We start from the raw sequence: 18,176 nt of genomic DNA, 5'->3' as shown, positions 1-18,176 counted from the left end.
AAACTACTGAACCAGTATACTCAATTACCAGCCATTTTAAGCTTAACAGGTCAAAATCTGAGAGAACTGCCTATACTTGTCAAAAAAATCTCACCATGGTCAAGAATCAGGATCTGACCACATTGAGATACCAATGCACATCCATTAGGACAGCTGCCGTCAAAAAGAAAAGAACAAAAAAAAACAGAACAGAAAATAAGTATTGGTGAGAATATGAAGAAACTGGAAACCTCATGCATTGCTCGCGGAAATGTAAAATGGTGCAGTCACTGCGCAGAACAGTTTGGTGGCTTCTCAGAGAGTCAAACAAAGAATTACCATACGATCCAGTAATTTCACATCTAGATAGATACTCAGGAAAATTGTAAGCATGGACTTAAGAAGATACTTGTACACCAGTGTTCATAGCAGCACTATTCATAAGAGTCAACAGGTGAAAACAACCCAAACTGCCATCAAGAGATGAATGAATTTCTTTAAATATACAATGGGGTGTTACTTGGCCTTAACAAATGAAATTCTGACACATGCCACAGCATGGATGAACCTTGAAATGGTATACTAAGTGAAATAACTCAGACACAAGAAGACAAATACTGTATGATTCCACGTATATGAGGTACCTAGAATAGGCAAATTCATGGAGACAGTAACAGAATACAGGTTACCAGGGGCTAAGGGAGATACAGCAGTGGGACAGGGAGTTACTGCTGCATGGTTACAGAGTTTCCGTTTGGGATAATGAAACACTTTTGGAAATGAACAGCAGTGATGGCTGAACAACACTGTGACTGCACTTAATGTCACTGAATCATACATTTTTTAAATGATTACAGTGTTAAATTTTATGTCGTGTATATTTTATAACAAAAAAAGAAAGAAATGGGATCTAAACTAAAAAATGGTAAGTAAATTACTTTTCAGGTGTTTCCACCCCTAAGTGATGTTGAGAAAAACAAAAACTGTTTTCTTAAGCATTTTGGACTGTATCCAAGCCTACATCTTTTAGGAAATGAACAAACCAAAGCAAAACTCATTTCATTCAGTTCCATGGAAAAGCAAAATATCACTTCTATCTTTTTAAGACACTCAAATATCAAATTTTCCATAGAGGATGTCACAGGAAAATATACATGATTTCACACTCTTGAATTAGCCTTTCAATCCAGAGCAAATTCTCCCCACATCAAAGCCTGTGAAATGGAAATGGCTACCATGAGAACTGAAACAAACAAAAGAGGTGACAATTTCAATATTCCTTACCTTCTTCTAATCACGCCATTAAGAAAGGTACGTCACTTAATCTCTCAAGATGTATTAATATTACAGTTTACTAAAAATTAAAAAATGAAGGATTTAGGCTCTAGTGTGTATTATGGAAATATATGTATTTTAAAGACTACTTCCATCAGAAAATATAGCAAGTCTTAAAGTCACAAACTCAGAAAAAATAAAACTATCAATAGAAGGACAAGCATCTTTTATTAGACAATAAAATCTTTTTTTTTAACAATTTAAGGTAAGGCCCTAATTACTTTGAGTCTTTCGCTTCCTATTCTTCTCTTGTACCTTCCATCTTCTCCCCTCCAGTCCATTTTTTTTATGCACTATCAGTACAAAAAAATAAAATTACTGTCTATGGTGCTAACAAAATTGAGGAAAGATTTACATAGATCTCATGAAGATGTGCCTAAGTTTACATTGCCAAGGAAACACTGACGTCTTAAATTTTAAATGGAAGAGTTTGTATTTAAAGAATGTTGGAGTTAACAGAACGTATTTTAAGAAAAAGCAAAGTACTTACTCTCAAATATCAATAAAGAAAAACATGAAAATTGTACAAATTTAGGCAACAGTCAACAACTATCCATTAACACGAGAATCCGAAAGGCAATGCTGTTTAATGAAAAAAGCTGGACTAAGAGTTAAAAGTTGAGGCTTCTAGTGCAGCTTTTGTGACTGATTAGCTATGGAAACTTAGAAAAGATATTAAGCCTTGCATAAGCCATTTAATCCTCTTAGAGTCTTAGTTTCCTCATCAGTAAAATGTGGAAGGTTAAGCAAGATCAGTAAGTTCCCTCCCTGAAATGGAATATTCTTTAGTGCTATGATTTCAAAGGAACAAACTTCCGAAAAGAACTATACACTTATTATCTTCTAAGAAATCAGAACACACTGCAATCTATACTCTAAGACACATATACGCAGCACGATAATAGATGCAGAAATCTTTCTGTCAGGATATTGTTCCCTTTTTTCATTAATTATGTAGTAAACATTCAGAAAAAAAAGTTTAAGTACAGAAAGTATTACAAGGCCAAAAACCATAATTCCTCTATCCAAATACAAAAATATAATCAAGTTTATGTTTGGCATACCTTTCTTAACTCAGTTAAAAAAAGAGATGCTATCAAAGATTTAATGCTAAAATACAACTAGAAAGAAAGTAATCTGAATTTCAGAATTATTAAAAAAAGGATAGACATTAATACATAATACGACAATAATAAATAATTACCCAACAGGGCAGAACCGAGTACTGGCTAGAAGTAGCATCCGAGTGGCTAGCCCACCTGAGACGCTTCCTGTCTCGCCACTTCAGCTTGGGACAACCGGGACAACTTTTGCTCTCGAAAGACTTTCCACTTGTCCTTCACAATAATTTGCATATCCTTAACTACTATCTTTATTTTTCAAATGATTTATTGAACGCTTTTTTCTCACTAGGCTGCAAACTGCTTAAAGGCAGGCATCATGTCTTCCTTGTGCGCCCACAGCACAGCACACACTGAAGGCGATCATTTAACAACGTGTTAATTGAATAAACAAGCAGGATCTTTCAATCCAGAGCCTCTTAAGACCCACTGTCCTAAGTAAGGGAAGAACCTAAACTCAAAGACAACTGCCATGGAAACATGCATCATTTAGGAACCGACGCCAGGGGCTGACAGACCACAGACCACAGCCAGCCAAATCAGGCCATTTTTGTAAGTGAAGCTTTGTGGGACTATCGCCACACCCACTAATTTACCTATTGCCTACAACGGCTTTTGTAGCACAATCGCAGAGCTCCTTCGCAACAGAAAACTGAAAATACTTACTATCTTGCCCCCTACAGAAAAAGTTTACCAACCTCTATCCCAGACTAATGCCTTTCACCTAATAAAAGAAGAAACACAGAGTAATGAGCTTTTGTGGTCTCTTCATGAAAACACTTAACACATCTGATCTGTACACCAATGACACCACTATCTCTAAAAATGCAGTAACGGCTACGTTAGTTCATAAACTTTCAAAAGTGAAGGGCAAGAATGTTTATCATGAATGGTGTTGAATTTTATAAATGCTTTTACTGTACCTACTGCAATGATCGTGTGGATCTTGTTTTACAATCTATTGACATGATGTATGACTTAAGTGATTTTGGAAGCTAATCAATCTTGCATTTCTGGGATGTATCTTCAGCCAACAATTAATAAAGAGAAACTTTTTCAACTTGATAATGAACATCTACAAAAAACTTACAGATAACATAATACTTAATAATGAGAACTAGATACTTGCCTCCTAAAATCAAGAACCAGGCAAAAATACCCTTTCTTACAACTCCTGTTCAGTGTCGTACTGAAACTCATAGCTAATTCAAAAAGACAAGAAAAAGAGATGAAAGGTAGAAAGACGGTACATGAAAAATAAAGTACAAAATAGTGTGGGGAAAAAAAAAAGGAGTGAAGGGATTAAGAACACTCACTAAAAGAAACGTCAACACTCCCAACACTGTTTCGATGAGCTTCTAGCACTGCTTCAAATTTTTAGCAGATATGATTTTAATTGTTACAGATACAAAACAAGTTGCTACAATGCTATGGTTAATTATTAGCCATGATGTACAAAAATTACAATGTCAAATCAGCATTTCTATAGTAACCTGCAAGGCCATTAGCTCTACTGGCATATAGGTAGGGACTGGCATGACTTCATGTATTTTCTTAAAAGTTTTTCTTTTTCTATGAGAAATGATCTAATATGATTCAAGTCAATCACTCACAAATTAATCTTCAGCCAAAAAAAAAACCAAAAACAAAAAAGACATGAAAAAGTCAAAACAATTGACTGCAGAAGGGGAAATGGAATGGCACTTACTGCATTTCTTTAGCTGTTACAACCAAATTAACAGTCCATTAAATAATAAAAAGAGAATAACTTCTCTGAATAAAAACAACACCCTTGTCAAAAGTTTAACTACAGCAAATTTGACAGTACATAAATTGGTCAATCAATACTTTTTTCAAAAATCTGGATTTTTTTATGTATCAGTTGTACACTCAAAAGTTTGTCCAGTTTGTAGGTTTACTTACTGCTATCAATTCTGGCTGATTCCTGCCAAAAAATATTAGATAATATCTAAAGCATATTTTTAAAACAGTAACTATTTATTTATGAATAGTGTAAAAATGTAGAGGAAAAAACATTTATTGAGTGCCTCCTGTCTATCCTAGAAGACATTTTATAAATGTATTTAATAAGGATAACTTCATTTGACTATTTAATCCAAAATATGTCACTGTATAAAACTGGAATGTTATTTTGTATGTCAGAAATCTCTGTTGTAAGAGGGGCTTCAAGATGGCGGGATGGAAAGACATGGAGCTCACCCTGTCCTATGAACATCAAAAACGTATCTACATGTGGAAAGATTCTCACAGAATACCTACAGAGCCCTGGCAGGAGACTTGTACAACTGGAACTACAAGGAAAATCTTCATGAAACCAGGCAAGAGAAAAAGAAAGAAAAAAGAAATCAGGGGGGACCATCTTTGGTCTATTGTGTGTTCAGGAGCATGTTACTTAATTAAGGCTTATCTTGTGACCTAACATATGATCTATCCTGGAGAAGGTTCGATGTGCACTTGAGAAAAATATATATTGTATGTTTCTGTTGGATAAAATGTCCTGTATGTATCTACTAGGTCCATGTGGACTGAAGTGTAGTTCCAGACCATTGTTTCCTTATTGCCTTTCTATCTGGATGATGTGTCCAGATGAAAGTGGAGGATGGAAGTCCTCTAGTTTTACCATGTTATTGTCTATCGCTCTCTCCAGACCTGTTAGTATTTGCCCAATATACTTAGGTGCTAGGATATTAGGTGCATATATGTTTACAATCACTATTTCCTTTTGATGAATTGACTCTTTTATCATTACATAATGACCCCTTTTTGTCTCCAGTTATAGTTTTTGGCTTAGTCTGTTTTGTGTAATACAACTAAAAGTCTAAACGGTATTCAGTAAAAAGGCTCCCTTCTGTCCTTCAGATACCTGGGTTCAAATTCCCACCAACAAAAAGTAACCAATGGTGTCATAATCAAAGACGTGCAATTTTTCTGTAAAGTGCCAGACAGCAAATATTTTCAGCTTTGTAGGCTATAAAGTCTGTCAGCTCGGCAGTTATAAAGTGGAGACAGCCTTGGACGACATGTAAATGGAAGTACATAGTTGTCCAATACAATTTTATTTGTAAATATAGGCAGTAAGCTGAATTTTTCCAGTGGGGTCAAACCCTGTTATGGAGCTAAGTTTTAAATATGTCTTTTTCATAAAAAATGTTAATGGTAGTGCTTGAAAGGAACTGTGATGGAAGGGCTTCGCAGCAAGGATGCTATTTGAAGTAAAACTTCGTCCTTCTACTGTGAAATATTGATATACATCTTCAAAAAATTATTAAACGTTCATATAAATAGACCAGAGATTACCCCAGATGCCTTCTCTATAACCTATAGAATATTACTCCAAATGTACACGTGATGGCATAATATGAAGAACCAGAGGAACATCGAGACAAAACAGACTGGTAACCTACCGAGCAGCACGTTGTCAACATTAAAGTCTGGCCCCAATGTTTTCTTTAAATGGTAGGCCAAATATATAATTAACATTTTCATGAAATACATTTACAAAAATAATAAACCAGGGTTCTTATTTTTAAAAAAACGAAATCCCCAAAATATACTGCCCAATTAAATCAATTTCAAAATGCATGTTTCCAATATGTTTTACAAAGGGTTTAACTTAATAAAACAAATCACAATCAGAAAAAAAAAAAACAGCTCTCTTTGAAAAGTAGATCACTGAAGACTGAGTAACAACCAGCTTCTCAAAATTCAGAAGTATTCTAGGAATATATCTTACCTTAGATGCCATTCTCATAAAAAGTTTGTTTTGATTTTCTGCTGTCCCCATCTTTTCGTTCTTGACTAAATCATTTAGGCTTAGATTATCATCATCATGAAAGTATCTGACCCTTTCTTTTTCCTCGTGGGTTGAAGCCTACAACAAAATGAACATTATCAGTTTAGTGAAAACATGAGTCTCCAAAGTATTTTAATGAATTACCTATAAATCTGATATTAAATGTAAAGACCCCATTATGTATCACAATCTTTCTTTCCAGTTTGTCCCTATTCTTTCTGCTTCCAAGTGGAGAATGTCCATTAGAGTAACACTCCCCACCTCTTCTGCCCCTTTACCCTTCTCTTCCCCGGCATGACAGTATCTGATTTCTGAGTTTTGGGGCAAAACTGCTTTATGCCTTCTTCTCTTCCCTGCTTGTTTCCTCCTTGTAGAAAAATTCCCTGCCACTGGGGAGGGAATACAGCAGGTATCCAGAGGTCGGGTAAGCATATCAAAAATAGAAGTTAAGTATTAGCAAATCTACTTCAGACAGTTCTATCAGAAACGAAACTGATGTTCTGATTCTCATCTAAATCAATCCTGGGTTTTCCTATCAGTTGCTTCCATATCTACATGTGAACAGTATTTATTTCCTGCCAAAGCAAGTCTCCCCAACACTGTTCTCACATTCCCTTATCCAGATAAAACTTGCCCTTCATTTCTTTGTGATCTTTGGAACCATGTTCCCAGTATTTTTTCCCAACATCACTTGTTCCTGTCTTCACTAGCTTAAACCTCACATTCCATGACTTCAGTCACTCCCTGGCTCCAGACACCTCTCTGGCCCTCTTATCCTTTCATGACACTCAAAAAGCAAACCTCATTCCTGAATCAATGCGTCTATCCTCTTTACTCGTATACCTGGACTACTCAGTAGTAAGCAATTCAAAAAGAGCACTCAACGCCATCTGGCAGTGCAGCTGTGACGCCCCAGCCAGCTCTGTCATTTCATACAGCCCAGACCTTTACTGTTCCCCTGCCCCATCTCCCCTCCAAACCCCTAAGAGCTCCCATTTCATTAGAAGAGGTATCTACCCCACTTCTATTTGCTGAACAGATCAGTTACCATCTCTAACAGCACAGGCACTCAACAGGCAAATAATACACACTTGACAGAAAAATTCTAAATGAACAAATCTTCTGTGAACCCAATTACCGCTTGTATGATCTTGCAAATTTAAAACAAAAAACCTAACTTGGGAAAACTGAGTGTGTTGTTTTTCCCATTTTAAGAGCCTCAAGGTAGTGCTAAAAACTAACTACTGCAGCTGGAAGATGGAAAAGAAAATTAGGTTTATAAAGGACCACAGCAACTACATAATTAAGACACTGCTGTATACGGATACCCTATCACCAAGTCTCAAATTTCCTAACACAGATAACAGGTCTGTGACACCAAGGTTTTCCCTAGGAGCTACGATAAGTATGTGAAAACAAAAAAAAAGCTAGAAACAACATCAAAGAAATAGACACTAAAATTAAAATTGCCTTAAATATTCAATGTTCACAATTATTTGAAAACTGTAGTTGAATTAGATTTCATTTTGTAAAAGGCAAAGGGATGTAACTAAGAATAAAAGTAGTAACATTAATTACTACTTTCTAATGTTTTATGCTAAAGCTACTTTTCAGAAAATATTCTGAAGTACTGTTGACCTTTGAACAATGCAGAGATTTGGGGCACCAACCCCCATGCAGTTGAAAATCTGAGTGTAAATTCAGAGCCAGTCCCCCACATCTAGCGCTCAACAACCACAAATTCAAACCACCGCAGGCTGCGTAGCACCACAGTATGTAACTCAATGACAAAATTCCATCCTGTGAGCAGATCTGTGCAGCTCAAATTCATGTTGTTCAAGGGTCAGCTGCTGTCTGATGCAAAGAAAGCCCGAAGGGAAAGAAAGGATTTCTGAATTAATAAACAAAAGATGTATGTTAAACATACAGTCTGTCTCTTTCTTCTTCCTCCTTTGTATTCCAGATGTTTTCCTGGTGTAGTCACCGGCCACACTCTTCCAGACTGATCTGTTCTGACAAGGACCACTTCTTGCTGGTCTTCACTCTATGGAAAGATTAGAGGTAACTTCTGAAATTGTTGAAAAGAGTACTGAATGCTTATATTTCTAACCCAAAAACATAAAAACGATTCTGCTTTCACATGATATTATGGATTATCTTAAGTCTCCTAGACTTTCATTATCCACTGTAACAGAAAGTCACCATAATCTTTTCTGGGAAACAGTGGGAAAAAATATCCAAAGTTTATTTTATTTTTTTATAAGAAGGGAAGGGTATAACTCAAGTGGTAGAGCGCATGCTTAGCATGCACGAGGTCCTGGGTTGGGTTCAATAGCCAAGTACCTCCATTAAGATAAAAAAAATTTTTTTAACTAATAATAATAAAAGAACAATCATAGAAGCAAAATTCAAATATAGCTTTCTTCTAGGCAATATTAAAAGATGACAAAGCACCAATGTTCAAACAGGCATTGTATGAGAGTGCCCATCACTTATGCAGATGTGCTTAATGAATGTATCTTCAGTTATAAAGATCCTACTAAAATGTGAAAGCAATTAGATGACAGAACAAACCTGTTAAGTTAACTATTGTAATGATATCCCACACAACTTCTATTCCTTCCATTAACAGCCCTCGAATGCTTTTCAGTTCTCTGACTCTTCAGAAGTTATATCCCACATACTTTTAATGCACAATACTGTTCCTATGAACTTCTAGTCAAACATACACCTGGTACAGTACAGGATAAGAGTAAACTTTATTCTATGATTAAAACAGAATTTTATTGAAAAGGTTCTAATAAAGAATCACATAAAGAATATTAGATAACTACTTCATTAAAAATCAGTTTGAAACAAGACCAAGCAAGTTATTCACATTTCAATTTACTTCTCCAATCAGAATTAATTATTAAAAATCAATTTCAGTCCCATTTAATAGAGATTTAGTTCTCTCTTGAAATGGAAGGAAAAAATGCATATCAATTATTGATCTTACATTCACACACAATACTAAATGGATAGTAAAAATTATCACCACTACTTCTCTTTAATTAATCAATTAGCATTAATTAATGAAGTATCATATTTTAAAGGGTATCTCTGTCTACTCTCTTACCGGATAACAAAGATCGGCAACACATTGTAATCTGGCTTCCAAGTTTATCATACTGCTAAGCTGATCTCCCTAAGGATTTTCAAATTACTAAATCTAATAGATACTTATCAACTGCTACATCCTTTGATTTAAAAGCATTTGATCTCTTTACTATATTCTTAGCCTGAAACTCTTCTTATTCCACTTTTAAATACTCTATTCTTTCCTGGTTCTGCCTTACCACTCTGACCCATTCATTCTTCCATTCAGTATTTTTTAAAGTGCTGACCTTATGTAGTAACTAAAAGAAAGGTCGTCCCTGCCTACAATAAGCGTATACCCTGTGGGAGAACTATTCTCTACGTGACTATCAGTATAAATTCAATTTCACTTTCTCTTCCATTTCGAGCTATCCTTCAAATGCTGGGTTCCCTGGTTTCCATCCTTCCAGCCCAAAACCTAATTATCATTCATATTGCAAAGAAAATTACTGTGTTGAACACAAATGTAAAAACTTGCAGAAACCCCACATCACCTAGGAGATCAATACCCTTAAAGTTCTCTATGCTAATTTCTCTATTCCATGAATAAATCGATCAAAACTCAACATGGAAAATGTATTTTATCAAGATCACACAGCAAATAAATACCAGAATCAGAACTGAAAAAAAAAATAAAGTGTGGCCCACAGACTTGCTCAGTCTGAGAACAACCAGCCATGAAATATTTGTTAACAGCTCATGATGAATTAAGTACAAAAACTGGGTATTTATAAAACTTTTCTAGCAATCTTAGAGTAATTTTATGTTGGTTCAACCTACATAGGAATTTAGACCTATAGTTTATAGTATCTATTTCATTTTTCTATAATTTTTATTGCATTTTACAAAATTATTAGTCCATGATAGACTGGAAAACTAAAAGGAAAAATAAACTCACTCTGATCCCACACCACAGTCAGAGAAACACTCTACTGAAGAGTGGAACCTTAAGTAACACAGTGTACAAGGCCTTCAAATTCAAGGACCAAGGCCTTCTTCAAATTTACTTCTTTTCCAGCTCTTTACAATTATTGTAAACTTTCTGTACATTTTAATTCCTAAATAATTTTTGGCATATTTGTACTGCTAGGCCACAATCTTTTCAATAACTATTTGTCTGTTTACAGTTATCTTGTCTTTGCCTCTTTTCCAGGTCAAACACCAAGCTGTACACGACTTGGTACCTACAGTACTTGGCACAGAGTCAAAAACAAAACCAAAAAACCAGTGGGTACTTAATAAATGATTGACAAGTAGAATTAACAAGCTGGTACCTCCTCAGACAGACTAATTATACTCCCAAAGCCATTCCTGCTACTTTCCCCTTCTCCTTACTTTTCTACGTTCTGTTCCTCGGGCATGCCAATACAAAGGACACTAAATTTTCCTACTTTGGGTGGCCAAGACAGACATACTGATAAGACTAGAAATATGGAATAAGTTCCATATTTGCTACTACATTCACACAGAATATAGTGCTTATTTAAGAGTCTATGTCAGGGTCAATAAACTATGGCCCACAGGCCAAATCCAGCCTGCTGCTTATTTTTGGCTGGCTTACAAGGTAAGAATGACTGATATACTATAGTAGTTGGGGCAAAACGCAAGGAATAGTGTTTCTTGACAAACGAAAACTATATGCAATTCTTATTTTAGTGGCCACAAAGTTTTATTGGAATATAGCCAAGCTCACTCTTTTCTGTATTGGCTACGGCTGCTTCATGCTGTTGTCGCATGAGCAGTTGTGACACACACTGGAGAGCCACAAATGCTAAAATATTCACTGTTTGGTCTGTAGAGAAAAAGTCTGCCAACCTTTGATCTATATTATGCTTCTGCTGATAAAAGTACTGTTGCCCCTTGAACAACACAGGTTTTAATTGCATGGGTCTACCTCCAGGCAGTCTTTTCAATAAACGTACAGTCGGCCCTCCATATCCACGGTCTGCATCCATCGTTTGACCAACAGCAGATCACAGACTTAATACACAATCCATAGTTGCTGAATCTGCTGATGTGGAACCCGAGGATGCAAAGGAATGACTATGGGACTTGAGCACATCCAGATTTTAATATTTGGGGCAGATCCTGGACCAGTCCCACGTGGATACCAAGGGATAATCGTAATTCAAAAATCATTTAATGATTCTTTGTACTAGTGAGATAAAAATGTGCAATTGCCTGATAGTACAGTTGGTCCTCTGTATTCTTAGGTTCCACAGCCTCGGGTTCAACCAACCATGGAACCAAAGTATTCAAAAAAAAATTGGGGGGTAAGTTCTAAAAATCAAAACTTGACTTTGCTGCACTGGCAATCATGTACATAGCATTTACATTGTATTTACAACTACTTAGACAGCATGTATATTGCATTAGATATCATAAGTAATTTACAGATGCTTTAAAGTATACAGGAGGATGAGAGTAAATTATATGTAAAGTACTACATCTTTTATATAAGGGACTTAAGGATCTTCAAATTTTGGTACATGTGGGAGTCCTGAAACCAATCGCACGTGAACATTGAAGGACAAACACATTATAAACAGATCCATGTTGTAACAACAGGGTAAGAGAATGGGATCCAGTGTTCATTAATTTTGTTAAAATGCCTGACTTCCATTTCTGGCCATAATAGTCATAACAAACAAACAAACAAAAGATATAACCTACCACTGTTAAAAAAAAACAGACAACAGGGCAAGCAACCATTTTCAGACACTGGACACCTGCCAGTGAACTGCGATCCCCGAGAAAAGGAAACAAGATAAGCCCTAGGACTGCCACAGCTTTCTACCAAGAGACAGCGTTACAGTCCAGAGGGCAGGCCGACAGAACCTGAGCAGAGGTCAGCTTCCTCACCGACTGAACTAGAATACATTTAGCAAACCACTGGAAGTGAGAGGAGATACAGCCATGTAAACAAAGCAAACAACAATAAAAATGAAGCAAATATTAATACCAACTAAGAACAAACATTTTTACATAAAACAAAGATAATCATTATACAGTTTTGCTTAGCAGTGTCTATGTACAGAATCAAGAGATAACTTTGTTTAGAAATATAAAAGTAAAAGCCAGAAGAAAAACCTGAGAACTAAAAGTGGTTGCTTCCAGGACTGGGCTAGGTCTGTCTGGAAAGGTGCTCAGCATCACTATACATCAGAGAAATGCCGATTAAACCACAGTGAGACACCACCTCACACCTGTCAGGATGGCTGTCCTCAAAAAGACCACAAATAACAAACACTGCGAGGATCTGGAGAAAAGGGAACCCTGCACACTGCTGATGGGAATGGAAACTGGTGCAGCCACTGTGGAAAGCAGTATGGAGGTTCCACAAAAACTAAAAACAGAATTACCATATGATCCAGCAATTCCACTCCTGGGTATCTATCTGAAGAAAATGAAAACACAAACTGAAAAAGATTCTTGCACCCTAATGTTCACAGCAGCATTATTTACAATAACCAAGATATGGACACAATTTAAGTATCCATCAATAGATGGTATATATAATGGAATACTACTCAGCCCTAAAAAGGAAATGAAATGTTGCCTTTTGCAACAATATGAATGAATTTGGAGAATATTTTGCCTCATGAAATCAGACAAAAAAAGATAAATACTGTATGTTATCCCTTATGTGTGGAATCTAAAAAAAGAAGAAATTAGTGAGTATAACAAAAAAGAAGACTCACAGATATATACAATAAATGAGAGGTTACCTGTGAGGAGAGCAAGTGGGGAAGGGCAAGATAGGGGTGGGGAATTAAGAAGTACAAATACTATACGATATAAATAAGCTACAAAGATACATTGTACAGCACAGGGAAAATAGCCAATATTTTATAACTGTAAATGGAGTATAATCTTTAAAAATTGTGAACCACCTGAAATTTACATAACATTATAAATTAACTATACCTCAGTACAAAAATTAATAAAATGAAAAAAAAAAGAAAAGCAAAATGCATACACTGCTTTGATTCAAAGCCACTATTCCTAGAGAATGTCATTCTAAGTGAAGTAAGCCAGAAAGAGAAAGAAAAATACCATATGAGATCACTCATATGTGGAATCTAAAAAACAAAAACAAACAAACAAACAAAAACAAAGCATAAATACAGGACAGAAATAGACTCACAGACAGAGAATACAGACTTGTGGTTACCGGGGGGGGGGGGGGTAGAGGGTGGGAAGGGATAGACTGGGATTTCAAAATTGTAGAATAGATAAACAAGATTACACTGTATAGCACAGGGAAATATACACAAAATGTTACGATAAATCACAGAGAAAAAAATGTGACAATGAGTGTGTATATGTCCATGAATGACTGAAAAATTGTGCTGAACACTGGAATTTGACACAACACTGTAAAATGATTATGAATCAATAAAAAATGTAAAAAAAAAAAGCCTAAATGTTAGAAAGCCTTTTCTAAGATTTTGGTAACAAAGGAAAACTTCCACTAGACCAGACTTTCCCACCAGTTTGGTATTCTGCAAGTTTGTCATCACTGACATTGGTTTCCATTTTTACCTTTTAAAATTTCAACAAATAAGCAGTTATTATTGATCTTAATATTTTCATGATTTCTGAACAATCTCTAGAGTACCTCTAATTATGTCACAGGAAACAGGATGTTCACTTCATACAAGTACCTAGCCAAGGAAGTGAGTAGACTGCATACCAAACTACATCCGCAGAGATGTGTATCCTGGCTCAAGGCTATTTTTTAATTTGCACGCCGGCATTCACAGGACTGCATCTGCTCAAAGGAAGTACCATTTTCTAATCCCATAAAGCACCAGATGGGCCCACAGCAGCACTGGTTATGTCTTCTCTTTTCAATTCTTACTGCTGTTTACTTGTGTCTTCTTTCTATTTTTTCCCTTTGATCAGATTTCCTAGAGGCTTATCTATTTTATCAGGTTTTTTTTTTTTTGGAGAATGAACTCTTGGTGTTTTTATAATTTCTATGAATTTTTGGTTTTCTATTTCTGTAACTTCAGCTTTCATCTGTCCTTCATATCTCATATCTACTTTTTGACGTGTTTTCTCTTATCTCTCTTGTTGAGTGACTGGTTAAGGCCGCAGGCAGCACAGTGTGGGCTCTGGAGCCAGAGTGTCCATGTTCCAATCCCACCTCGTTACATAACCTTGCAATTTACTTAACTACTTCCAGTTCCCTCATTTGTTAACATAAACAAAATAATAAGATGTTTTCAGAATCAAATAAATTAATACATGTTATATATTTAGAACAATGTCCAGATATAAAGTAGTTAATCAATAAATACCATATATATTTTTTTAGTTACCTTTCATTTAATAAATTCTTCCCTTATTTGACTGAGTCCTACCTAGGAGTTACTCCGTTTCATTTCAAAAATTCCTAGAATATTGTTTCATCATCTTACTCTTCTTAGGAATATTAATATCATTCAGTTATCAAAACTAAAGCTATGGAATATACTTAATTTAAAAGTCATTTTAAGACTGCACTATCATGTTAAATTTACTGGCATTAAGTATTTATATCCCAATTTTTTTATAACTGTCTTTCTCAGGGAAACCTAATGTTTTCTGGCATTCTGTTGTGCAAGCTTATCTTAAATGTTTTTTTTTTTTTCTCTTTCCTCCTATCTCTCTGCCTATTCTTACTCTTCACTAATTGCCAGTTTTGACACTGTCTCCACTCGGTCCATCAGGATTCACCGTATCTCATACAGTGACACTGGGGATGTATCACACAGCACAAATAATGGCTACAAGGTGTCTGCTTTCTCTACACTGTCCATCGTGAACAATTTCCTTGAGTTGTAGGGAAGGAAAATTTTTCCTCTAACATTCTAGGTTCTTTTGGCCAGTCTAATAACTGGCATAAGACAAATTAACAGGAGAACAAATTTAATTTTGTACCTATGGAAGCCCCATAGGCTGCTTATAAAACTTTTTAGATAAAGAGTCAATTATTTGTGAAGGTTTGACAAAACAAAGGGTTTTTTGCTGGGTAGCAAATTTTGTTTGTACAGCTTTCTTGGCCTCGAATTCCCTATCTCTGGCAACAAGGATGCCTTCTAATCTCCTGGCACACGTAGGAAGGATACCTTCCCATGGGAGCTTTGTTTCCTGCTTTCAGAGGTACATAAAAAGGTCACAGTGTCCTTCTTATACCAGCTGTTTCTCAAGTAACTTCAATTCAAAATAATTAATATGGCCCCTTGGCATATTTGGGGATGGCCCACCCTGAGCTCCACCAGAGCGAGGTAGCCCTAAGCACCCTAAGCCTTTTCCAGACACCTTTATACAGGCACCATCAGACTCGGTTCAGACAGGCTACGTGTAAGAGAGCCTTTTAATTCCCATCACCTCGCATGAGCTCAGTTCTCAGCCACCCTGCCTGTTTCTGGAGTTGGATTCCTGCAAGCTTCCAGCTCCTTACTGTTTTATGCTTCTGTTCAGTTTCCCACCCACAGAGAAATGTATCTTGATTTTGAGCCATGTTACGTCTCTTCCAGTTTTCTCGTTTTATATTTTGTCTGTGATTGCCATGTTTTTGTACAGAGTGAAGGCCTCCAAGCACTAATGTATCTCAGTCACTGCATCCAGAAATGTTGCTCTAGCTCAATGATTTTCCAAACTTTGGGTTGTGGAGACCACTCTGCAAACTCCATGTCAGTACTGAGATTCAGAAAATAAGAAATAAGCCAGACACAAACTGAGTAATACACTCCATCACCACATCTCTTAAGTTGCTCAAGCCACCCCGTCAATCCTGGAATTCTTCTAGAGCATAATCCAGAATGAAGGCACGTATTTATCTTAGCCTGTTTTATTTCTTGTCAAATTGGTATAATGACCTGCCTAACCTCTCTCTCATGAAGTTATTGATAGATACAAAACATACAAGCTTGAGATAATTAAATATTAATGTAAAGAATCATTACTAACAAATTATGAGGCAATAGTTAAGACTACAGTTCATTTCACAATTTCAAAAGTGGATTACTTCATGACATGTTTAACCACAATTTTAATTTTATTAAGGAAATATCTTCTAGAGCCAGTAATATCTGGCTCTAGCGTAATATGAAACGCCAACTCAATTCTATAGTCTCCTTTTCTTCTTTCATCACTGCTTCCTTGTAATCCTTACATACAAAACCAGCTATGAGAAACTTTATATCATATTTTAACCAGGTTGCTTTCAACATCTGCCAGGGTGGGGTGGGAGGAAAAGAGGATGGAGAAGATCTAGACACTTTTAAAAATGGTGATTAACATATTGAATTTTTTTCAAATAATAAAATAATAAATTTCAAAATTTTTTTTCGAATAACAGAATTCCTTTAGATGTAAAAAGAAATCATAGTTATTTTTAAAGTTATAAAATGGATAAATTTAGGGTCAACATATGTTATTTCATTTGTTATTCATGATGTATTTCATACATCAACAATAGCAATAAAATGTAAAAACTGTCTTATATTTTTCCTACTTCAAAATAAACCAATACTTTTCCAGATAGACATTACTGATACAATTTTATAAAGTTCTAAAACATATCTACATTTTAACAATCCTGTAACATAGGTATTATTAAGTCGTGTTTTACTAATACTAAGGATCGCATGCAATAAATGATGAAGACGTCCCAGACCCAATTCTAGGTCTTTGGCTGTAAAATCCCATGCTATTTCCATTTTGATACTATGTACAGAAGTATGTATTTCTTTACATGCTATTTCCATTACTCTATTTCTCTAATAAAATGAGTTAGTAAAAATGATATGTTAGTAAAAACTGTCACTTTTGGAAAGCAAAAGTAATGATACTTTAACTGGTGATCTGTTTTTCAATTATAAAAAATTCCTCTCACCTAAATGAAAATCTGTCCACCTTCTGACTAAGAATGCTTGAGTATCTTATTAAGGATTCCAAAACAAAGCTAAATTTTAATTGCTGGTTTAACATATGTATGAGACTAAGTGGTTTGGGGATGAAAGTAGGCAATCTGAAATATATATCCATAATTGACAAAGAGTAAGTCATAAACACGTAGTCTTTTCATTTCATTCCACTTGATTAGGGAATTCACAGCATTCAGAATTACTTTTATCATTATATAATCCAGTGGCATTAATGTGTCTAAAAAGATAAACAAGATGTGGTACCAGCTGTCAAGGAATTCATAAATAAAAGGACAGAATGAGGGAAGAAAGAGAAAACAGGGGTTTCTAAAATATCCATTAGATGACTAAGATAAGCATAAATCCAGTAATATTGCATGACAAGGGCTGGAGAGATGCATGCTTTCTTGGGTACAAGTGAACTGGGTCTTCAGAAACAAAGAAGGAAGGGTAAAAGGCTTAGAATAAAGGAAATAACCTCACCAGAAGCAACTAAGCCACATTAAGGTTTCTAAGCAAAGACATATTCATGTTTTAGAAATTTTTTAACTTTATATTATCAAGTTGTCAATAATATCTTAATGGCTCTTGTCTCAAGATAAATAACTTAGCTAAAAGACTAAAGAAGGTGAGACATGACCTTAGGTTCTTACTCCCCAAATCCAGGGTTCTTCCAACTATACCACAATTGCATGTAGATTAATTCTGGAAGCAATTTAAAGGCCACTTTGATGAGCAAAGGAATAATGACAAGGGAGTAACTTGGGATGTTACTGTAATACATTAAGCAAGAGATGATGAGATACTGAACTGGGGTAGTAACTGTAGAAATTAAGAATGAGTACCATACAGCAGGGAAGGCAGGGTAAA

At 35.6% G+C, this 18,176-nt stretch overlaps 1 protein-coding gene across 3 annotated transcripts in view; it reads right to left on the bottom strand.

The window, feature by feature from the left end:
- Positions 1-18,176, bottom strand: part of CWF19L2 (CWF19 like cell cycle control factor 2) — a 104,928-nt gene that overhangs the window by 33,211 nt on the left and 53,541 nt on the right. For all 3 annotated transcript variants that reach the window (XM_072953845.1, XM_072953846.1, XM_072953847.1), the window contains exons 11-12: positions 8,177-8,293; positions 6,190-6,327 (exon numbers count right to left, since the gene is read on the bottom strand). In XM_072953845.1, the coding sequence (XP_072809946.1) occupies positions 6,190-6,327; positions 8,177-8,293 (255 nt within the window). The remainder of the gene's footprint in view (positions 1-6,189; positions 6,328-8,176; positions 8,294-18,176) is intronic.

Source organism: Vicugna pacos, chromosome 33 (genome assembly GCF_048564905.1).
Source record: "Vicugna pacos chromosome 33, VicPac4, whole genome shotgun sequence".
Lineage (NCBI taxonomy): Eukaryota > Metazoa > Chordata > Mammalia > Artiodactyla > Camelidae > Vicugna > Vicugna pacos.
The sequence above is the reverse complement of the archived record's forward strand: the minus strand, read 5'-3'. Positions and strand labels throughout refer to the sequence as shown.